General features: G+C 38.1%; 1 protein-coding gene across 4 annotated transcripts in view; it reads right to left on the bottom strand.

Annotated features, from left to right (window-relative positions):
- Window positions 1-19,982, bottom strand: part of LOC108990957 (pre-mRNA-splicing factor ATP-dependent RNA helicase DEAH1-like) — a 33,269-nt gene extending 13,287 nt beyond the window's left edge. Inside the window, exons 1-14 of one of the 4 annotated variants that reach the window (XM_018965084.2) lie at window positions 19,869-19,982; window positions 15,630-15,740; window positions 15,399-15,529; window positions 15,021-15,245; window positions 14,828-14,899; window positions 13,669-13,755; window positions 13,044-13,077; window positions 12,873-12,927; window positions 6,141-6,200; window positions 5,949-6,020; window positions 3,948-4,011; window positions 1,038-1,117; window positions 775-842; window positions 627-684 (exon numbers count right to left, since the gene is read on the bottom strand). In XM_018965084.2, coding sequence (XP_018820629.1) covers window positions 627-684; window positions 775-842; window positions 1,038-1,117; window positions 3,948-4,011; window positions 5,949-6,020; window positions 6,141-6,200; window positions 12,873-12,927; window positions 13,044-13,077; window positions 13,669-13,755; window positions 14,828-14,899; window positions 15,021-15,245; window positions 15,399-15,529; window positions 15,630-15,729 — 1,106 coding nt within the window. In that variant the 5' untranslated portion in view covers window positions 15,730-15,740; window positions 19,869-19,982. Of the gene's footprint in view, window positions 1-626; window positions 685-774; window positions 843-1,037; window positions 1,118-3,947; window positions 4,012-5,948; window positions 6,021-6,140; window positions 6,201-12,872; window positions 12,928-13,043; window positions 13,078-13,668; window positions 13,756-14,827; window positions 14,900-15,020; window positions 15,246-15,398; window positions 15,530-15,629; window positions 15,741-16,297; window positions 16,798-19,490; window positions 19,818-19,868 lie in introns of those variants that run through there. The other 3 variants (XM_018965085.2, XM_035687580.1, XM_035687581.1) reach the window with 3 other exon arrangements.
- Between the last annotated feature and the right edge of the window lie 5,416 nt (window positions 19,983-25,398).

Below are 25,398 nucleotides of genomic sequence, written 5' to 3'. Positions count from 1 at the left end.
TGAATGAGTATTTTATATTAGGTTTGTGGTTGTGCATAAAATACTACATTTTCCATGTGCTTATAACTTAATGGTCTTTATCCTTTTCGTATATGAGATTAAAAAAATGTCAGCAATGGAGGTTAATACATCTTTTTTTATCGGTAAACAAGTTTTTATTGATCAAAAGAGTAGGCAATAGCTCAAGTATACAGGACATATATAAGAGCAACGCCTAGGCATGCTAGTTTAGTGATACAAGGAAAAATACAAAAATTAAATATTTATTAAATTAAACTATTTAGATTCATATAATATTTTTATTGAAACTAGTAAATGAACTTATATTTTATACTATTTTATACATGATATAAAATGCTTGAATTACACTATATATGATTTTTAACACTTTTAATCAACAATAAAATAACCGATTCAAAATTTTCATGAATCGCCCAATTCAATTTGTTGAATCGCCCAATTCAATGAATTGGTCCCTATTCGATTCCGAATCTCATTCCGATTTTTCAAGCCTTGCTTCGAAGGAACTAATCTAAGATGTCACTCCAACAAGCATGAAAATATATTTTTAAAAAAATAAAAAATAAATAAAAAAGCTGTAATAAAGTGGAACTGAATAAACATACTGATAGTCATCAGATATTTGCTTTTTATTTTTTGAGCCATATTTCAATGTTGCCTTTCCTGCCAGATTACTTTGAAATTAGAATACTAATTAGAAGAACCTTGATCAAATATATGCACTTAAAGAATTGATCTTCAGAAATAACTTGCCTATTTGATGCTCCTCCCAAGCCTCTTGTTCTGCAAATGGGTTCATTTTATCCCCAGCACTCGAGTCCCTATATATGCATGAGAAACAAAAAAAATAAATAAAACTTTAACCAGACTCAGCACGAAATGTTTTTAGCAAATATATTTATATACCAGTTGTGCTAGATGAAGCTCCCAAAGGATATGCAGTTAATGTAGTGCTTGCAGTGAAAATTGTGGAGTATAAACGTCTTAAGCATCTTATATTCCCAGTGTAAACTGACCTGTAACGCTGCAAAGCCACGGCAAATCTCTTTTCCTGATTAACAACACCATCCTGGTCATAGGCATCTGGCATCCTGTACTGCACTCCCAGAGAATGTCGGGGAGAGTTGCGAATAATCAGTTAATAACACCACATACAAGTATATAACATGAACAAAAACCATTGATAAGACAGATTCATTCACTGATGATCTCATAATTTTTATGATGCTATTTGGAGAAGGGAGGATAATATCTGTAGAAAATTCTTCTAGAAGCAAGTCACCTAACTAAGCAAGATACAGAAAGATATCAACTACCCACCTACCTCTTCTACATTCTTGACAACCCTCTGCCTCTGTGGATCGAGAAGAAAAGGGGCTCAATGATTTTAACATGAGAAAGCAAGGAGGTCTAGCTGTTTCAAATATCCAACCTGGAATATTGCCACTGGGACTCAATGCACTATGGAACAGCCCTCTCTTTGAAATGGCCAAACACATATTTTTTACCCTTTCCCACCGCCCCCACAAAAAAAAAAATCCTATAGTTTCCAAAGAGAACTATTTTTTTATAAGTAAACGATTATATTGATATGAATAGGCATAGCCCAGTTACACGAAATGGTATACAAAAAGGTAACACCTATTTAGGGAGAAAAAATGGAAACAAGAAATTCATGAAAATCGAGACCACGAAAATCTACAGCTGTGGCCCATAGAAAAAGTGCTGACAAAAAATAATCTAAGTTCTTCTAATGACCGCTCCTTGTAACACTCGGTCATTTCACTCCATCCATAGGCACCACAGGATACTAATCGGAACCATTTTCCACACCGTTGAGATTTGTGGGAGACCTCGTAGATTTGTCCAATTGGCCATGAGCTCTATCACTGTGGCAGGCATAACCCAAGCTAGTTCTAACTTGCTAAACACCTAATTCCATAACGGCCTAGCAAGCTCACAGTGCAACAGTAGATGATCCACAGTTTCACCACTTTTCCTACACATACAGCATCAATCTACTATGATCACCCTGCATTTCCGTAGGTTATCATCGTCAAGATCTTACCCAATGCTATACAAAAAATGCTGCTTTGAGAGGCGCCTTATTTCGCCAAATCCTTCTCCGTGGGAATTGAGTATTCTGTGGATGTGTGAGAGAATTATGAAAAGAATGGACTGAGATGGGTATCCACCATATTATGTCAGCTCCTTGTGTTCTCGGTATCATGGTGTATAGAAGACCAAAGAACTTCTCAATGCTGCCAACTTCTCAATCTTGGGCCGCTCTAACGAAATTCATGTTCTATTGGACTAGTCTCCAAAGAACTCCATACAATTCGTCACTAATGCATCTTTCTCACATGCAATTCTAAAAACTGAAGGGAATGAATCCTTTAGGGCTTGATCTCCACACCACAAGTCAGTCCAGAATTTTATTCTAGACCCATCACCCAAAGAGAACTATTTGAGAGCAGCAAGTTGCCTAATTCTGATTGCATCCTGCAATGCGAAGAACCAAAAATGCCCCCTTTAATAGGCTAAATCTTCACACCACACAAGGTGCCAACACTTTATCCTAGATCCATCTCCCACCTCACATATGATGTGTTGGGCAATTATCAGTCAACAAAGTTTTATTTATCAAAAGAGTAATAATCAACACTTTTTCTCTCCGTACACTTTTCCTTGTAAACTCATTCTGATGGTGATCGTAGGCATTTGATCGTGCGATTTTGCTCGTATGGGGAGGAAAATGGGTCTTTTGAAAGCTGTTGTTATAGAATTAAGTTATTTGAGGTGTCAAGCGATGGTCGTAGGGTGCTCTTTACTGAAAGAGGGTGGAAGTTTGTGAAATATATGAGCTTGGAGTCAGCCACGGAGCGCTGGTTCACCAAAGCTCTGGAGGATTGTTTGAAGGGTGGGAGAAAGGAGTTCTATACAGCGCATCAGGTAGGTGATGGGGATTGATGTATTTTGGGTAGTTTTTCGCGGGCTTTTTGGGGCAATAGGAGCTCTCTAGTATGGATTAGGAATTTTCTTGTATACATCCAGTGCACTTGGTTAATCCTATTGATTTATATATAATACTTTTACTTATAAAAAAAAAATAAGGGGGGAGGCTGTGATACCCCATTATAATAAGTGATAAGGGTAGGTAGAGTCCACATTGTTTGGGAATGAGAAGTTCTTGCTCTTTATAATGTTCCAATCGGGCTCCAATTGTATTGTTGACTAGTCATTTTGGAGTATGGGTCATGTGACTTGGGCCTTCCATTGGGGCATTACGAATGATATTAGAGCCTATCCTAACCAAAAATGTGGGACTTGAGCCATGTCACTTACGAATCGTTGACTATTCCTTTTGGAGTATAGGTCATGTGGTTTAGGCCTTCCATTGGGACATTACAGTAGAAATGTAACTTTAACAAAAAAGCCCTGGACTTATAAAGCTTCCTGCGATAATCAAGGTTTTTTAAACATGTATCTCGCAGGAAATCACCAATGCTGTGGCGGGATGTTAGATAAAACGACTGGACAGGACAGTTCTGTTTGGAGGATAACAATCAACCCAAAAAGACCAAATGAGGAACATCAAGTATCAGAATGCATATTTAATGGCTCAAACACTACTGCAATGACAGAATTGAGGCTAGAAGAGAAACCACTCAATAGCGTAGATGGTCATCTAGGTTCCTGACTTGTCAAATGATTATCTTTCCAAAGAGAGGCAGAAAAATAAGAAGTTTATAGTTTGCCATTAATCAGCTACCACTCAGTGTCAACCATATGCAACATTGGCAAAAAATCATCTGCTAAAAGCTACTGTCCAAAATAGCTCGAAAAGCAATAAACATAAATAATTAACCAGAACAATGAATGAATAAATGGACCTGCCAACCATGCCTTAGTAAAATGTTGATTACCTCATTTGTATCGTCAGCCTCCTCAGACCGCTTCTTCACAAGCTCGTATATTTCCTTCTTGTACCTAATAAAATAAAAATTCATTAATTTTTTTTACTGACCCAGTTTCCATAAACAGTGGGAGAAACACATGTTTAAAGCCTCATGACAGGAGTTTTGAGCTTTGAACAATTACTTTGCTTTCCAATTTAAATCCAAGGACTAATATGGCTTTTCCACGTACAAGATGAACTCAGAAACATATCTCGCATGGATACTCAAAAAACAGGGAACTACAATTGATTGGATATAGATCCCCTCGAATTCTAGGGCAGAGTGGAAGACAAATACACATGAAGTCGTCTATACAACATTTATTGAGCATTTAATACTCCCCAAGAAATTCACTGAGACAACTATAGATGTTGTAGATCCCACATTGTGTCTCTCTCTCTTCCACTCTAGGCCCTAGAGTTCAGGTAAGAACTCTAGATGATCCAAATCCCAATTGATTACTATTGTCGTGTTTCCACAAAATGCACGACATGGATCAAATGTGTCAAGCCCTTTTACACCATCTTTGCAGCCAAAAATGGTGGCCATTCAAGAGAAGGCAAAAGTACAAAGCGATAACCAGTCTATTGAAACAGAGACCATCCTGTTTTGAAATTGTAATTGAGTAACTTGATCAATAGAAGTTTTTCATTTTTCCAAACTAGAGATGAAAAGGAAAAAAATATATGCTTCAAAAGTACAGATAATATGCGAAAATTTTATTAAGATTACTTATCCAAAAAAAGTACAAATAATTTTATTTAATGAACACAAAAATGTGCTTCCCAAGAACACACACAGCATACAAAGATGCACCAAGTTACAAAGAGAAAAAAGGTCAAAAACTCCTGAAAACTAAAGCTGGAAAAACACAAGTTTGCCACCATCCAATAGTACATAGATCTAAAAAAGTCCTTTAGATCCTCCACAATCTTCTCACAATCAATCCTCAAAATTCTAATCATTTCCAATACACCATATTAGTCAAATCGGGATCATTTTTTCACAAAATTTTACTATGTTGGTTTCTAAACCAACCTTTCCAACACAAAAAGATCCACCACCTAACGAGGCAAGACACAATCTAACCCGAAAAAGCTAAAACCATCTTGCCACAAAGCACTAGCTACTTCATAATGTAGCAACAGCTCTAATTCTTCTCACACATGCAGTACAAATATTATAACTCATCTCTTCCTAAAATTATCCATTGTAAACATTTTTTCTAAAGTGACCACCTAAGCAAAGAATGCTGCTTACTCCTTGGACCAATTTAGTAGGTGAAAGTTAAGCTCCTCCACCACCCCTTCCTATAATAAGTTCCTCTGTAATCTTTTAATGCGACTAGTGATGTCGTCAAGAAGGGAAATAGGGATTTAAAGCAAGAGGGAAAATAAGACAAAACACTTTATCAGGAAATTATAGCACCCATTAACAAATATAACCTTTCACCAGTCGAACTATATTCCATCTTTTCAATGGTACCCTCCCATATGTTATTGGTCTTAAACTGAGCTCCAAATGAGAGGCCTAGATGTGCCATAGGCAAAAACCAACCTTACAACCAAGAACGTCTGCAAGGCTATCCACAACATACCAATTGTCTAGAAGTAAGATCTTGCCAAATTAATCTTCAAGCCCGATATAGATTTAAAAGAAAAAGAAGCAAACAGTGCAAGGAATGCTTATGCTCAAGGTTTGCTTCACAGAAAATCAAGGTGTCATCTCCAAATAAAAAATGCCGAGTTGTGAAGTCAATCAGCATTCATGTTCCCTACTGAAAAGCTAGTCTACTTTTGGTTGAAAGAATAACAATGTGTACACCAATAACCACATGGCACAGGAAACTTAGATCTATAATTAAATGAAAATTGAATACCTCCCAGGCTCACAATATACAGAAGGAAAATGGATAATAAAAAAAAAAAAAAAAGTTAAAGATATCTGCAAGCAGGAGAGACAAGTTACCTTAACTCACGCCGTTCTGCTTCGGTAAGCTCAACGCCATCAAATAGATATTGTTCATCTTCTATATCATCTCTGATATTTAGCAAAATTTATCAAGATTATGAGAAGAGACACTGGTAACTAATTCTATCTTTTACCGGCTGAAAAGCATAAGCCTGAACTATGAAAAGAGCAGCATGCAATCCATCATACCTTAATTCCTCAAGTTTCTTTTGCTCCCTTTTCTTTAGGTATTCTTGTCTTGACACTTTCCTAAATCACAAGAAAAGGATGATTAGTATTATGGCTAATCAGAACATAGAAAATAGATAGGATATAGATAAGATCCCTCAGTGCACTTTATTACTTCCTAAGATAATCAATGTGATGTGGGAATGATGATTAAAAATTTCATAGAATCTTCAAGCACTCTAGAAAATCCATACAATATTAAGCAAGAATTTATAGCAATTGAGGTGTTGAAGAATGAATAACTAATCTCAGAAGGATAATGCTAAATCCAGAGATCTAACTGGAGTGTTTCCACCTTTAAATATCATCTATACATAAGTTGTCTCCACAGAATTGTAGATTTTATAGTTAATTATGAACCATCTAACCTCACACTGTTCATTAACAATTACTCCAATAAAATGTCTCTTTCTTGAGAAAGAAAATATGCAAATAACTTATGGTCATCTTTACCTCATTACAATTTTACAAGTTTTGGGAAACCAACAGAGTAATAATTTATAAGAAGAGGGGCATAAAAAGACAGAAAGCCTTAAAAAATAAGGACCACAGAACAAGACATGGAACCAACCCCTTTATGTCACAAACAGATAAGACAATAAACAAACTCAAAAAGATATAAACAAGCAACACAGGAGATAATAATCAACAAGAGAAGCATGATAAGGGCATTACTCAAGTCGTCATATGCTTGCTTGGATTGTTCACCATCTCTTCTATCACATCTGACTTAGCATTTAGAAATGATCTAATTTTTTAAGAGTCCAATGTGCATCAGCCTAATGCCTGAGTGCTAACTCATCATTAAATAATTTTTTTTATAATTAATAAGAATTTTATTGCCAAGAAAAGGCACAACCCAAATACACAGGATGTATACAAAGGAAATACCTACTACACTCTAGAAAGCAGGAAACTAAGACAGAAACAGATTCAGTACATTATCATCATTCCTTACAAAGATCTTAGCCCACAAACTCAAAGCAGAAAAGAAAAAATTTTGAAGATCTTCAAAATAATGCTCCTTGTCTTCAAAACATCTCTCATTCCTTTCCAGCCATAAACACCACATTAAACACAAAGGAATCATTCTCCATCTGGCAGCAACACCTTTCCTTGCCTCAAAACCACACCAACAAGCAAGATCCACAACTTCCTTAGGCATCACCCAATATAAACCTATCCGACCAATAACCTCATTCCTCAAAGACTTTGCCACCTCACAATGTAAAAAAAGATGATTCTCCACACCAAATGTCATGCCAAAGAGAATCATCTTCCCTTCCCCCACCTTAAATTTAATATATTTAGAAAACTCCCCCCAACCTTTCCTAATAAACTTCCAAAAACTCACGCCACACACTTCTCTAACTTCATTAGAACACCAATCCCCCCACCCACTCCCATATTTAACAGCAACAACATTCTTCCATAAAGCATCTATCTCTTCATGTTATCTCCAAAGCCATTTTCCAATAAGTTCTTTATTAAACAACCTCAAATTTCTCAACCCCCAATCCTCCACAAGAAACCGGTTGACAAACCTTGTTCCAACTAACCAAATGAAACTTCTTTTCCTCTCCTATTCCTCCCCATAAAAAATTACGATAAATTTTCTCAATTCTTATAGCAACCCCAGCCGGCAAAGGGAAAAGAGAGAGAAAATACGTCGGAAGATTAGACAACGTACTCTTTATCAAAGTAATTCTACCCACTTTAGACAAATATAACATTTTCCATCCAGCCAACCTTCTCTCAATCACCCCATCCCATATCAAAACAGATTTGTGAGGAGCCCCCAAGGGAAGAACAAGATACTTCAGCGGCAGTAAAGCAATCTTACACCCCAAAATATTAGCCAAATCTGAAATATTTTACCTACGGCACCCACAGGTACAATTTCAGACTTGATTAGGTTAATCCTGAGACCCGAGACAGCTTCAAAACATAACAACAATGCTCTCAAAGATCTAATATGTTCTTCGTTGGACTCACTAAAAATCAAAGTGTCATCGGCAAAAAGAAGATGAGATAATTTCATGCTATTCCATTCCTCATTGCCCACCTCAAAACCCGACAAGTATCTTCCTTCAACAGCCACTTCCAACATTCTACTCAATGCATCCATGACAAGGACAAAAAGAAAAGGAGATAGCAGATCTCCTTGTCTCAAGCCACGTGAACTATTAAAAAACCCAACCGGAGTGCTATTCACCAAAATAGAAAATCCAGACGTCGAAATGCAATGTTTGATCCACATACACCATTTCTCTCCAAAACCATATCTCCCAAGCAAATACAATAGAAAATCCCAACTAACATGATCATACGCTTTTTCCATGTCCACTTTAATCAAAATTCCAGATTCATTTGATTTAATTCTGATATCCACATACTCATTAGCAACTAAATCCGAGTCAAGAATTTGTCTCCCTCTTACAAAGGCATTTTGAGATTTCGATATAATATTTCCCAACACCACACTCATATGATTAGCTAACACCTCAGAGATTATCTTGTATACCCCATTCACAAAACTAATAGGCCGAAAATCCTGCATCACCACAGCCCCTACTTTTTTGGGAATAAGTGCTATAAATGTAGCATTGAAACTTTTCTTAAATTTCTTAAATGTATAAAATTCATGAAAAACCTTCATGATATCATCCCACACTATATCCCAACAAGATTGAAAGAAAACCATTGAGAAACCATCCAGACCCGGAACCTTATCCCTTGCCATTCCTCTAACCACATCAAGAACTTCATCATCTTCAAAATCTCTCTCCAACCATTCTTTACTTGCCTGATCAATGAAGTCAAAAAACAGTCCATAAAGCTTTGGTCTCCAAGAGTATTCTTCGCTGAACAACTTCACATAGAAATTGACAATGTGATCCTTAATGACCTCTTGATCTGAAATGATGTTTTCACGTTCATGAAGAACCTCAATAGCATTATTTCTTCAATGAAAGTTCGTCATACGGTGAAAAACTTTCGTGCACTTGTCACCATCCTTCAGCCAAAGGACCCGGGATTTCTGTCTCCAAGAGATTTCCTCCATTAAAGTGATCTTCTCTAAATCATCCACCACCACTTTTTCTCTCTCCAATTCCTCACCGGATATGTATGTCCCCCATCAACTCCCTTTACTCCAAACTCCGCAACTGCTGCATCAAAAGTTTCCTTTTATTTACCATGTTCCCAAACTCTTCAAGATTCCACTTCTTCAAATCTGTTTTAATGCTTTAAGTTTACCAGCCAATACAAAGCTCGGAGTACCAGAAAAAGAGTATGAAGACCACCACAATCTCACTCTATCCACAAAACCCTCAGCCTCCAACCACATATTTTCAAATTTAAAATACCTTAGTCCTCTAAGTGCCCCCACTCTACAACGTAATATGATAATGGTCAGAACACATTCTCGGAAGCCTTTTCTGCCTCAAATCAGGAAAACGAACCTCCCAAGAAGCTGAAACCAGAAATCTGTCCAGCCTAGACCATGCCCTTCCATTGGACCATGTAAACTCCCCATCAACCATCGGAAGATCGATCAAACCAAGCTCAAAAATCAGATCTGAAAAAGCATTCATGGCAAGAGAGAGATGATTATCCCCCACTCGCTCACTAGGGAACCAAGTAATGTTAAAATCCCCTCCAAAACTACCAAGGAACATCCCAACAGCAGTAAACACCCACCATTTCATCCCATAAAATACTCCTACTATTATCCACGTTAGGACCATAAATCCCCGCAAAAGCGCATTCAAATCCATCATCCACACTTTCGAATTGGCAAGCAACCATAAACTCTCCCACATAATGATCTACCATCTCCACTAACCTCATATCCCACATAATAATACCACCACCTGAAGCCCCTTTCGAAACTACTTCAATCCATCCCACACATTGACAGCACCATAAACTGTTCACAATTGTTTGATAAACCAACTTCAGCTTGGTTTCTTGGATACAAATAACATCAGCCCTCCACTTTCGAATCAAATTCTTAACCCGAAGACGTTTTCTATAGTCGTTCAGCCCCCTCACATTCCAAGAGATGATTGTTGGTTTCATTGATGACTATAAACCACCCTCTCCTTGCCATTATCTCTAAAGGTGCTTCCTCCCTTTGTGTTATATAACCTCTTCAATTCCCTCTCCTTCTTTAGAGCAGATCTAGCCAAAAAAGGTTGACCAGCCTCTATAGCTATTAGAAGTGCTCTAAATTGTTCCTCGAATCCAACACAAGAGATTCCCACACAATCCTTGATTTCATCTACTTTCCTAATCACCCAATTAGATGAGCAATTAGGCCACTCAATTTCAAGAAGGATAGAACACAGCGGATCAAGGTCCATTTCTTCATCAGATTCTCTCAGCTTTCCTGACTCACTTGCCTCTACCTCCTCCTCCCCTCCAAGAACCATATGCAACTTAGAGTTTAACCTCTGGGTGCAAGGGACCCCAAAAACAAACTCCTCAATGGACCCAATGGCATTACCACTCAATACCACATCTCCCTCCACCATTTCCACCCCCTCTGAAACCCTCTCGTTGCCTTCAAAACGTAGCTCAACAAGAGCCAATAACGACTTAGAAGAGAACCTCCCAATCTTGAGATGAGAATCTCCCTTTTGAACCTCGGGCTTGGAGGAAGGCAACATACTCCCCTTCGCAGGAGTTGAACACACCACCTGAGTACCCTCAGAGGGATCGTCTACCACCGTCGTCCCTTTCTGTGAAGAAAGCACAACCTCCTATGCCGTCGAGGGTTAAATCTGGACCTCCTCGGAGTTCCGATTCTCATATCTGAGTGACTAAAGAGTCGTCGTAGGATATGCCCCAGTCGAAGAGCCTCTCTAAGACTCGCCTGACACCGTCGACCCTGTTTGTGATGTCAGAGCCACCAAGCCCTTGGGCTAGGCCACCCCTCTTCCCGGGCTTTTCGAACTCTGTCTATCGCGTAAAGGCTTTGGCCTCTAGAGACCAGGCCTTTTCTGGGCCTCAATCCGGCCCATTTGCTGACTTAAGTTTAAAACCCATAGGCCCATTCCGCTACTCCCCCGTCCTTTTTCCTTCTTCCTTATCCTCTAAATTTAGGCCCAAACCCATAAACAAACCCAACCCTTCATCTTCCTTCTTCAACATTGACTCCAACCTCTCCTTCCACCCAAATAACTATGCCCTTACGTGCCACAGAGACCCTTCAACTTCTCCAACTTTTTGAACACCTCAGCAGGCCAACCATTCTTCCTTTCATCCAACTGCTTCCACCACAAAACACCATTCCTTATGTTACCATCCAACACCGATTCATCCTTCCTAAATTTACCAACACCAGAACTCTAATAACATAACCCTCCTACCTTGGATTTGTTAAGGCCGACAGGTAAGAAACTTCACAATGATGAATAACATATTTTGAAGATGTATCAGAAATCACCTTCTTATTTCTGGAATCCCGTTCACCACCACCCTCCTAGGAGCACCTCTGTTTTTAGTACCTGAAACAGAGTTCCTAAAATCAACCATCTCTCTCATTAATCTCACAAAACCTGCCCAACCATCTCTTTTCCTCCCTTCTGGAATCACTATGATTCCATTCCCTTTAGCAGTGCCAAACTCAATCAGCTTCACAAATCTACCAAATGTGTTTGGACACTTTTGGGCCATAAAAACTCTATTACCATCCCTTCTTGTCTTAAAAGAATCTGCATTGCTCGATATCCTCAGACAATCCTCCACCATCTTTGCCATCCAAATAACCATTCCTCCACTAAGATGAAGGGACTTAGACATCTTCTTGCTCCTCTTAGTAATACAAAAAAAGTTACCACCTTTCCTACTAAACACAAACCTCTTAGCTTCAATCCAAAAACTACAATCCATATTCAACAAACTAAAGTTAAAACTAAAAGAAGAAAAAAGACAGAGGGAACACGAATTAGGGAAGCAAAGAAAAATCAAGGACTATCCCTGGCGAGAAGTGGCAGGGATGGAAGATGAAAGGCCATACCCCAAGAGAGAGAGAGAGATTAAGAAAACCCGGGCAAACACTTTCATAAATTGGTCCCATCATTAAATAATTCTGCCATGCACTATTATCCTTTTTATTTATTATTGGCACCAAGTCTCCGGAACAGCGTCCCGACTAATCTCGGGGGTGCACAAGCCCTCGACAAGGAATTTCCCGCAAGTGCACCTTGGGTAATTCAAGGGGAAAATCCCCCAGTCTGATGACCCCTAGAGATTGTTTGCACCCAATGGGACTTGAACCTTAGACCTCAGGAAAGCATATCCCTAAACCCAAGGCCTTAAACACTTGAGCCAAACCCTAGGGGTTTATTATCCAAATGATGTTAGCGAACTAATAATGTTGAACATTTGTTGATACAGATGTTGAGAAACAAATTTTGTGGTGAAAAGAAAAAAATAAATTTAAAGAGTCCCTTGTGATATTCTGCTCTACTTAGATAACCTTAAAGAATTCCAGAATAAATATTCAACGAAAGTCAAGATTTCTAATGATATACACACACCACACTCCAAATTATTGCAAAAAAATCTTATGATGTTTCCATTTTCAAATAAAGAAATGATATCGTTTTTTTCATTAGTAATGAAGCGAAATCATGTTAAAAACTCAACGATGGAGCAAATCATATGGGATGTATAATGACCAACCTCAAGGTTTCAAGGCCATTTTGCTCCAAAGCATTAGATCTCCTCATTTCCTCTTCTGTTTAAAATAAAAATACATCAAACTGAGACAAGGTTATATAATGATGTGTGTATACATACATTATGCAAATATGCAATGCATTTTCGATTGAAATGCCTGCAAATATGCTATACCTTCCTCCCTTCGTGTTAACTTTGGCTCAGTTAACTGTTACAAAATTAAAAAATAAATAAATATATAAAATAATTAGTAACATGAAAATTAACAAATAAAGCATTTTGTATAACATTACATAGATGTGAACATATGTAGAAATATGTACATCTACTACTAGTCATTGGCACAAATAAGAAGGCATTGTCAGTCTATTAAGATGTATTAAAGGAAAAGTGACCCCAAGTTTTGTTATATGTATATACCTACATACTTGTAGGTGTCGTGAAATCCAAGCTCGGGGCCAGTTCCGTACTGAAGTCTCACACTAACCATTTTTTCTTTCAGGTTTACCATATTTACTACAAAGCATTGTTATGAACTACATGTGTGTGTGTGAACAAGCCAGATTGATTTGCTTCACTTAGCAAGCTCAACTATACTTTTTTTTATGCAAGTAAAGCAAGCTTAGCTATACAGCCACCATTTAGCTACCCCCAATTAAGCATAGAGGTAAATCAATGGTGTGAGGAAGCATAGACAGGTTAAACCATGATGGTTTGGACCAACAAGACGAAAACAAAAAAGGTCCAAGCATACCTTTCGACAACAGCTAATAGTAATAATTTCAATATAAATCCACACCTTTCGTGTCCCTGCTGCATCCCGCTCCCTTATATTTCTCTCTAATTGCTCCCTCTCTCTTTGGTCACGCAATCTCTCTTCCTCTGACTGCATAACAGTAGAAACACGAGACATAATTTACAGAGAAAACAAGGAAAACATATTGATGAAAATAAGCATAATGTTTTTCCTAAGTAGAACTGACACTAGGCAAAACATAAGTGCAAACTTTACGAAGGCACACAATAGTATAATCAATGAAACCACATATGTATTCAAGCAAACATATTTTAGATTTGATACCGTGGAACATGTCAAACCTAGTTGCATCAAAAGGGCCCTACTATGAATCTCAAGGAAGAAGCCAGGATTATAAATTTGTAGAGGTTGAGTACTTTTAGGTTTGAAATAAATAGTTGAATTGAAATTTTCTAGAAACACCATTAGCAAAGTGATAAAAAATGAGTAAAACAATAAGAAAGAAAAAATAAATTTCAAAGTTTGCATTCTTCCAAGAATATTGCTAATATTACCTCTAAGTTTTTCATATCTTGCAATTATAAAAAGAGGTTGAACTATGGAAATGACCTTTATAGGAATTATAAAAAATGACTTTTCTCTCCAAACACTTATCTCATCTCTACAGGGAAGATGAAAGCCCACAACTCTAGAGGCTATCCGACCTGGAGATGGCAGGTTAAACCTGCAGGTCATCCAACCCTTGAAGTCAGGGCCTCTACCGGTGTTGCAAAAAAGCCATTGTAGACAACGTTACACAGGACGGGGACAACACAAAAACCACCAATGGAATAAGGCGAGCCGGTGGTTGGGCAAAAGCACAAAGCAAAGAAGACATACAAACTGGGCAAAAGCACCCATATACGAATTTTATTTGTATGAGCCTGGGGGGGGGTGCCCTTGTCCCAGACTATGGTATAGCAAGTTGATAAAAAAAACCAATAAGAAGACCAGATAAAAGAATTAAGAAGATTAAAGAAGTGAATCAATTGATGGAGTAGGATTTGTATGCTAGGTCACATTGTCAATATACTTTATTATATGAACATTGAAAAAGTATTGTGTTATAACTCAAAGACTTTTTCCAGTGAAAAGAACGCAATGTAACAAAAGACGCGGCATCTTATACAAATAAAAGCATCCACATTTCAGCGCAAAATACCTCTGAACCATCATCTTCATCCTCAGAAGTTTTCCTTTTAGCCTGTCTCTTTGTTTCCCTTTGTGCAATTACCTGTAGCATTGCGTCAAAGCAAGCAAACATAACATGACATTAGAATAAGCTTTTCCCAGTACTTGATGAAACAAAGACAAAAAAAAAAAAAAATTCCATCAGTTAGGCCATAATATTGTGCCTCATTATCTTCATCTTCATCTTCTTGACTTTCAATCTTCTTCCTGAAACGTTTTCTACGGGTATCTACTTTTCTGGTTTCAGGAGCAGCTGCAGTGGAAGATCTATGATCAACATTGCCTCCCACATCATTGTCGTCGTCATCATCATCATCAGCATCCAAAATCGCATAAGACTTCTGCTTCTTTGCCAACATAGCAGCTTCCCTTTCTTGTTTCTGATAAAGCTGTAATAGACACCAAGTATAGTGAGAAGGGGCAGAGAATATTAGATGGATGCATGCAAAGAATCAAAAACTAAAACAGCAAAGAAAATTTTGCAGATACTCGTCAAACTTGTAACCCTATGAATTACTGAAATCCCAAGTAAAAAAACTCACATTTAAACCAGATGATTTGCGTGGCACTCTAGCAAAGATTTCTTCAGAAAATGCACGGGTTTCACTTGATGAAGAGAGTCCAAATTCCACAAGCTTGACCAACACATCAGCTGGTGAAACTGCTTGCTTAGCTGCAACAAAAGTAACCAGCTCTGTTAAATAAAGTGATAACCACAATCTTATATGTCCCTCCAAGGCTAAATTACAGAGAATTATCATGTCGTGACTTACATAGTCCAATAATATACTGAACAAGAGTGGGCTGAGAATATCCCAGCAGCGAGATCAACTTATCCGATACCCAAGTCTTCAAATTGCTTTCACTCCCCATTTTCCCTGGCACTAACCAAGATAACCAAATCAAACCAACAGGTTCCAACTTTCAATATATACAAGGACAGAACAAAATATTAAATTTTAAATTTGCCTAATGCATTAGTTTGGATGAAAGTAAAAATAAACCAGAATGATGAAATCAATATTAAAAAATAAGCTCGGTTTAATTGCCAAGAAAACCTCAGAACAAAAAGCTTCGATTTTCATGTATTTGGTTGTTAAAAAGTTAAATCTGAGATAGATAGAGAGAGAGACACAGAGAGAGAGAGAGAGTTGTGCAATCTCACATGGACTTGAGAGAGAGAACTTTCACTCTCATGTGAATTAAGGAAATAATCAACGTGATATTCACAACAGTTTCCAAAAAAAAAAAAGGAATCTAATGGTTCAACGATCAGTTTTTTATGCTATAGCTAGAGTTTTCTCAGCAACCAAACAGTACACTTTGGTCGGTTTTGGGCTCCTTAAAATTGTGGCTTGTTCAATTGTTCCATGCAACTAAACAGACGTAAAAATTCAATGTTCAATAATCTGAGAAATAGAACTAATCTGATGAAACTAACCAAAGAGTTGGATTGTGAGAAAGGTTGCTTGCCTCGGACTTGGGGATTTCTCCGAGAGCGTGGCGGGATAATGATGGTGAAAGAGTGGATGTGAGACCACCACAAGGACCAAAGAGACTGAGAGTTATGCCATACGATCAATGGCTTTGCGTCAACTATGGCGGAGAGAGCTCGACAAAGAGGGAAAGTGGGTGGGTTTCGAACGTGTGCAAGGGCAAATGGGAAAAAAATGAAATTTAGCAAAACTTATGGATTCGGCTAGGATTGGGTGGCAGGCCCCCGTAATACGACCCACCCACCCAATCCACCATCCCCGCTAGGGGACAAGCAGACAACCCACCCGCATGGGGTGCGGGCAAGTGCTTAAGGCATAGATCAAAATGCAAGCAGGGTTTTTCGCCTACACGCCCGCTCATGGGTATATAATATAATTATCATATGTAAAACTAAATCCCTAATTTTCTCTCTCTCTCCCCTCACTTTCTCCTCCAGCCACCCACCTCTACTCTCTCCCTTTTCTTCTCTTCTCTTCTCTTCTCTTCGTCTCCTTCCTATTACTCTCACACCGGTTATTCTCCATTTCTCCTCCTCTTCTTCTTTTCCTCTTCTTCTCTTCCTCTTCTTCTACTCCTCCTCCTCTTCTTCTCTTCGTCTTCTTATTCTCCTCCTCTTCTTCTCTTCTTCTTTTTCTCCTCGTTTCATTCCTCTTCTTCTTCTCCATTGATGACCAAGCAGCGGTCGTGGGTCACCGGCGATTTTTTCTTCTCCTATTAATTTTCTCATCCTCTCAATCCTCTTCTTCTTCTCCACCTACGGCCAAGCCATGGTCGATGATTGTAACATCATAATATTTGTGCAGATTCATGCATAAATATGAGGTTTTTGTGCAATTTTTGGCGATTTTTTTGTGAATATTGGTGGACGGACGGTGGCAGTGTAAATTTGCCCGTATGGCAAGCGGATACGGAAGGTTAGGGATGTTGGCAGGGGCGAGGGCGAGGGGCAGGAGGGGTGGCTACCAGCCCGTATCAGGCAAGTAGCACCCCTAGATTTGGCCCTCTATTTTTAACACACCACTGGAATCATCTAACGAGGCACAACCCTCAACAATTTGAAATTTTTAATGGGAAATGATGTCTTAATTCTGTCATTCTCACTCATGATGCTGATTATAAAGATTTTATCTATCAAGAATTAAATGATCAATTACTTAAAAAATGCCAACTCAACAAATGTTACTAGGGATGACAAAATAAAAAATAACAGTTGTATTTTTCATTTTTAAAACAAGTCAACTCAATTTTTTGTCCCTCTCAAGTCTTAGCTCGATATCTAGTCCTAAGTTTTGCAATAGCCTCTATCTATATGGTAAGGACAAGCCAAAACAATAACTTGCTCCCATTTTCTTTCCATGAGGGAGAATAAAAGCTCAAGGAGCAATGAATAATGGTGCTTATGCTTTCCCTTTTCCTTTAACCTATCTATTGTGCTTCTTCTTTTTAGCATACACATTCATCTCCCAATCCTAAATAATTATTATTACCGAGCTAGAGGTAAAATAAGTTGGTTTAAGCCCAAATCGTGAACTAAGAACCTAAATGATGGATGGAAACTTTGATGTATTTGAATGTGGGCTTAATCTCGTTACACAAGGAGAGGCTGATGTGTAAAGACCCACTTTACACAAGATCTTGTTTGAAGGTATTCAGTTGATAAGACAGCCCTAGGATGTTTCATCTCATGAAACACTACTCGATCAGCTGACTCAATTAAATAAATGCAAGTTCCCTCTGAAAAAGCATTTATTAGATGCTCACTAATACTTTGATATCTAGCTCATAATCAACAACCTAGTAATACAAAAGCAATCTAGTGATACCAAAACCACCTTCTAAGCTCTTCTTTTATGAAAAAGGAAACAAACGAGTTTGATTGAAAAATGAAATAACCTCATTATGCATAATCTATACAAAATAGCATATATCAAACCATAAATCCTAACACCCAATTGCAACAACCCACACCACAACTTAAAACTGAACTCCAAATTGGAAATAGGAAATAAGAAATCAAATAAAAAAATCCAACTCCAAGTCAAATATAAAAAAATAAGAAATTAAAACATAATTCAAAATGAAGCTACAAGTTTATTCTTGACTCAACATTAGAAGAGTGCTACAGAGAGAATATGCGATGGTGGGTGCCTACAAAATTGCGAGTGTAGAGAAAGACAACAGAGTGCTATTGATAAGAGAGGTACGTTATGTGATGTAAAGAGGAAAACAAGAGAAAGTTTGAATGAAGTTTTCCAAAAAGAAGAGAGAGAAAGAAACAATAAAAAAATTCTATACAAAAACAGAAACACATTTATCTCTCAATTTCTTGTACTTTCTAAAAAGAGAATACACTAATTGCTTGTAAAGCATGAACAACTGACAGTAACTAGTAAGATAGGTCAGAACTGCTTCTCCTTATCAATAGCTAGACTTGAATCCTCCATGTTGTCTTGAAGCTTTTGATCCATTCAGATGCTCAGCAAGAAGCTAGCTATTTGGTTCTGAACTGCATATCATATTTCCTCATAATTGATTCTTTCTTCTGCAGTACTTTTATCTTCTGACACAGGTTTCAACTTATATTCATCACATTTCTTTTTCGTTCCCCTTTCATCCAAATGTACACAAAAACCCAAGGGGTTTTGCGCCCACAACATCACCCTCCACCTATTCACCTTTGTTATCTTTCACTTCTATCTAGCCCACTCCGGTAACAGCCAACTCTAAGCCTATTAAGTGATATAGTCCACTGAAAATTAAAAAGCATATGAATACCAACAAAATTCTTATTCTGATAATAAACTGATTCTTGAGTAACATTCACGGAGATAATTAAATGTCAAGCACAGATTTTATAACAAACATAAACAAAACAAACCTTATCATGGAAAGAATCACAGAAACAAAACCTGATAACTTATTCACGTTTCTACAAATTATTAATAAACTGATAATTTAGATCAGCATAACATCTAACCTACGAGCCCAATACAAATCCAAAACATCAACAATAGATATCTGCATCCTAATCTAGTTAAATCTTTCGCTGAAGTTTCACCTATACAGAAAGCAGAAACTAGGAGTTTTCAAATCGACAGAGGGTGAGGGAACACATGGAGAAGGAGAAGAAAACCTACAGGAGGAAAGAAACTTGCCGAAGACGATGGCGTGGCGGTGCTGCGTGTAGCAGGTTCGGTGGCACAATCGGAGCATAGTAAGAGAGACCGAGAGATGCGAAGTTGAGAGAGAAGAGACCGAGGAATGAGTCATAGGGACGGAATGAGGGAGATACAGATGGACAGAACCGAGAGAGAGAGAATAAGAGTAACGGCAGGAGAGAGAAAGAGAAAAGAGAGAGGGAGAGCGCTTAATCACGGCGGAGGAGGTGGCAGCATACCTTGGGCTGCGGCGGCGCGACGGTGGGGCAGTCTAATCACGGAGGAGAGATAGAGAGCGGTTCCGAGTGAGTTATAGAGAGAGAGAGAAAGAGAGACACGAAGGAGAGACAGACTCACCGGCTAGTCGAGGCGGCAACGGCGCGGCAGCGGAAAGGGCGTCAAATCACTAGGGCCCCGTTTGGTTACAGAGCTGAAACACAAACAATCACTGAGAAAGGGAGACAGTATCGGGCTGGGGAGAAGAAATATTGGGGAAGTTTTAAATCGTGACTTCTTGCGTCGGTTTAAAGTCGCCACCAATAGTTAAATATCATGCAGTGCCATTTGCGGCATAATAATGTCGCTGTAAAATACAAAAAAGGTGTTGGAATTAACTTTTCTGTTCAAGATTATTTGCGTCGACATGTTTTTGGATGCAAAAAGCAATTTCTTGTATAATTTTTATTTTCCAGAAATGCCAAAAATTGACATTTTTCGTCAAAACTTTGAATCACCAAAAAAAAAATAATGACCGCAAAAAGTCATTTACGTTGCAGTGATATATCCTCAATGTCAATAACTTAGAAAATGTGTTGTTTGAATAATGAGTTAAAATAAGATAAAAATGGAATAAAATATTATTATAATATTTTTTTAATATTATTATTATTTTAAGATTTAAAAAATATTGAATTGTTTATTATATTTTATGTAAAAATTTAAAAAAAATATAATTATGAGATGAGATGAAATATTTTTTATATCTAAATGGGCCTAAATGTACTTCAACTAGTTGGTTAAAATTAGTGGTTTGTAGCTAAATTTTAGCTAGTTATGTATTTTGCCAAGTCCAATGCCGGTGCTCTTATTAAATCCAATTATTCTATCATTTCAAATAATTTGTGAAATCATCACTTATTCTAAAATTTTAAACTGATGAAAAATATAAATGTAATTATTTGTATAATATTCTTAACACTCATCTCACACTCAATACGTAAAATATTTAATTACATGATGTAGGGTGTAAAGTTAAGTTCGAATCCACGACTTCTATTCTGATATCATGTAAAATTGTAACTTATTCTAGAATTTAAACTAATGAAAATATGTAAATTTAATTATTTTTATTATATTATTAACTCAACTAATATTAGTAACAATTTTAGTTTGGCTGTCATTGTTGAATATTTTTCAAGTATCATGCAAACCTCGTGACAATTATGTGAAACACAAGTTGTTGAATTGTGGTAACGCCATTAAATAATGAAATTTCTACTAACCATGACTTAAAAGTGAATCTTAAGAGATTCAAAGATACAAGTCAAAATTATCATTATGGTAAGTATTATTTACATATTTTTGTAACACGCCGAATGTGCAAAGTAGAAGAACTACTTGAAGAACTCTTGAGAAGAAGATGTCGGCACTTAGGATGATTCCAAAAGTTATGTTGCTGAGTTAGGGCATGTAAGTGTAAGGGCTGGGTTAAGGCACATGGGCCATGGCACATTAGAAGCTTAATAAATGAAGTCCACTCATACAGGCTGTGAATGGGCCAAGAGGGCTTGATCCATTATTCTTTTTATACTATTTTAATTCCTTTAAGTCTGTAATCGAATACTATAAGGGTAATTATGTCTTTTCATATTACTAGTATAAGTAAGCGTAGTAACGGACAGAAAAAGGATCCAGAACCTGAGAATCATTTTGTTATTTTCTATTTTCATATATGGAGGAGCTCCCCTCGAAGACAACCTTATCTTTTCCTTCCCAATACATATGAAATATTCATCAGATTGTGCAATTTTTCCTTAAATCCCTAGTTTGATCTATTACAAGTGGTATCCAGAGCCCCTTCCTGCCCTGTTCACCATGCCTGAAAACACTTGTATGAAAGAATTATAGGAAGGTCTCAATGCTCAAAGAAAAACTACAGAACAACACATCAAAGACACTGAAAGCCAGCTTAATACAATAGGCGTGGAGATGCTAGCTATGCGGCGTCAAATGGAGACAATGTTGAAGTAGTTTTTTGGTATGGCAACAGATCTGCACAGTGTGAAGACAACTCTATCAGGAGATTCATCTAGTCATCCGCAAAACAATCAACATCTGGAAAATCAAGAGTCACAACTTGTACCTCACAATACAAACATCCAGCCAAGGCCCATTCAATTGGACTTCCCAGTTTTTCACAGAGATAACCTCCATGGATGGCTATCTAAGGTAAACTATTTTTTTACCTATCATAATATTCTTCATCAGCATAAACTACGTTTATTATCCCTCCACATGGAAGGGAATGCACTAGGGTCAAGGCAAAAGGCCTCTATTAGTCAAAATGAGATGAGAGAGCGCAGGGCAAAAGGCCTATATTATTCATGTGACCCCAAGTGGGCCCCAGGTCACAAATGCTCAAGTCCAAAGTTATATTTGATTGAGGAGAATTATGAAGTGGTAGACATTGACACTAAGAAGGAAGAGGACCATATCACACAAGAAATCACTGGTGCAGCTTCAGAGATCACTTTACATGCTATTATAGGGTCCTTGAACCCTAAAACTATGCAAGTTGTGGGCAGAATTGGTAACCAACCAGTGACTATTCTCATTGATTCAGGAAGTACTCACAACTTCCTGGACCCTTCTATAGTATCAAAACTTTCCCTACATGTGTTAACCAATGACAAAGTTAGGGTGAAAGTTGCAAATGGAGACCGAATTCAAAGTGAGGGCAGAATTAAAGATGTTCCAATTGTTGTCAAAGACATGAGGTTTTCTGTGGATATGTATTTGCTAGTGCTGGCAGATTGTGATGTAGTGCTGGGTGTGCAATGGTTACAAGGGCTAGGGTCAATTTTATGGAATTTCCATAACCTCACTATGCAGTTTAACTATCAGGACACTGTGATCATTTTAAAGGGGCTGCGTGGCAGCACTTTAATGGAAGAAGGGCCATTTAATAGAGCTACTGCTCTGGAAAAAAAAAAGTGTGCTACTATAGCTCATTGAACAAGTTCCCCAAGCCCAAACACCTACCCCTGTCCCTAAACTCATACAGCATCTCCTTGAACTATATCCTGACATATTTGCCCTCCCTTCTAGCCTCCCACCAACCAGATCTCAAGACCACAGTATCACCCTATTACCTGGTACTCAACCCATCTTTTTGAGGCCCTATCGCTATCCCTATTTTCAGAAAGATGAAATAGAGAAAATCATTAAAGAGTTGCTGGAATCTGGTGTTATTCGACCTAGTCAAAGCCCGTATTCCTCACATGTTTTATTGGTAAGGAAGGCAGATGGCACATGGCTTTTATGTGTTGACTATAGTGCCCTCAACCATGTCACAATGAAAGATAAATATCTAATTCCAGTGGTGGAGGAATTGATGGTTGAACTACATGGTGCCAAGGTGTTTTCTAAACTCAACTTAAGGTCGGGATATCATCAAATAAGGGTAAAAACTGAAGACATCCCTAAAACCGCATTCCGTACACACGAAGGGCACTACGAATTTTTGGTGATGCCATTCGGCTTAACCAATGCGCCCTCCACTTTCCAGAGTTTGATGAACTAGGTTTTTAAACCTCATTTACGGAAGTTTATTTTGGTTTTTTTTAATGATATTTTGATTTATAGCAAGGATGAAGAGGCTCACCTACACCATCTACAGCTCATTTTAACATTTTAAGGGACAATCAGCTTTATGCTAAGCTGAGTAAGTGTGATTTTGGCTGCATGGAAATTGCATATTTGGGCCATTTAATTTCTGGTCAAGGAGTAAGGGCTGATCTGGAGAAGATAAAGGCTATATTGAGCTGGCCACCACCCAAGTCCCTTAAAGCCCTACGAGGTTTTTTAGGCCTCACTGGCTATTATCGGAGATTTGTGAGAGGATATGGAGCTGTAGCAGCAAAATTGACTAGCTTACTCAAAAAAGACAATTTTACTTTGGATGAGGAAGCCCAAACAGCCTTTAACACACTCAAAACAGCTATGACTGAACCCCTAGTCTTAGCACTGCCCAACTTTCAAAAACCCTTTGTTATTGAGTGTGATGCATCGGGTGAGGCTATCGGGGCAGTACTTATGCAAACAGGGAGGCCCCTTGCATTTTTTAGTCAAGCTTTAAAAGGAAAATATTTACAACTCTCTACATATGAAATAGAATTTCTGGCCCTAGTTTTAGCAGTTCAAAAGTGGAGCCATTACCTTTTGGGCCAGCCGTTTATTATCAAAACGGATCATCAAAGTTTGAAATTCTTGCTTGACCAACGAGTTGGGACAGTTATGCAGTAAAAATGGATTGCTAGGCTAATGGGATATGACTTTTTAGTCGAATACAAAAAGGGTAAAGAGAACTTGGTGGCTGATGCCTTATCTAGGCAAGGGATGGAACCTGAGGTGATTGTGTCTTTGATTTCGGTTCCAAACTGGGATTGGATGAATGAGATAAAGTCCTTATATTCTAGTGATGACAGAATTAAGGCTCTTTGGGAGAAACACAAGCAGGGACAATTGCAGTCCCCTTACACAGTGAAGAGTGACAAATTGTTCTATAAGAACAAAGTGTATATTCTTGCAGTTCCTTCTTTTACACACAAGCTACTGGATTTACTACATGGGAGTCCCATAGGGGGTCACTTGGGCTTGGACAAGACCCTTTATCAGGTTAAGAAGGATTTCTATTGGCCTGGCAAGAAATCGGATGTGAGGAATTTTTTAAAAGGCTGTGACATTTGTCAAACTGTCAAGGTGGATAACACACTCCCTAGTGGGTAACTCCAACCCCTACCAATTCTCTTTACACCATGGACTGACATTACCATGGACTTTATGGAAGGACTACCCAACTCTGGTGGTGTTAATGCCCTATGGGTAGTAGTGGACAGGTTTACAAAGTATTCACATTTTATTCCTATTTCTCACCCATATACTGCCAAGACCATCGCCCAACTCTTCCTAAAACATATTTTCTAACTACATGGGATGCCCAACTCTATTACATCAGATAAAGATCCAACATTCACTAACAAATTCTGGCAAGAATTTCTATCCTTACAAGGGGTTAAGTTGGCATTCAGCATGGCATACCATCCACAGACAGATGGCCAAACCGAAGCTGTTAACAAATGGATGGAAAACTACTTGAGATCCTATGTTTGCGATAGACCTAAGGAGTGGGCTAAATGGGTGGCCTTGGCAGAATGGTGCTACAACTCGAGCCAGCATGCTTCGAGTAAATTAACACCATTTCAAGCCCTGTATGGATACACACCTCCTAAGCTAACAAGTTATACAGCGGGCATGACAAGATTAGAGGAGGTTGAGGTTACCTTGCATGAAAGAGATCAGCTTTGGGCCGTGTTGAAACAAAACTTGGTCAGATCACAAGAAAAAATAAAGAGATACACAGATAGAAACATAAAAGAACACCACTTTCAAGTCGGTGATTGGGTTTACCTCAAACTCCAGCCATACAGACAGTCCTCCCTTCGCCAGCACCAAAGTTTGAAACTTTCTCCACGATTTTACGGGCCTTTTCAGGTGATTCAGAATATTGGTGAAGTAGCTTACCGAATCCAACTACCCCCTTCGGCCTAACTACACAATGTGTTCCACATCTCTCAACTAAAAAAGAAATTGGGACCTCAAGTCAGTA

The sequence above is a fragment of the Juglans regia genome, chromosome 2 (assembly GCF_001411555.2).
Source record: "Juglans regia cultivar Chandler chromosome 2, Walnut 2.0, whole genome shotgun sequence".
NCBI classification, from domain to species: domain Eukaryota; kingdom Viridiplantae; phylum Streptophyta; class Magnoliopsida; order Fagales; family Juglandaceae; genus Juglans; species Juglans regia.
This window is presented reverse-complemented; position numbering and strand designations above follow the sequence as displayed.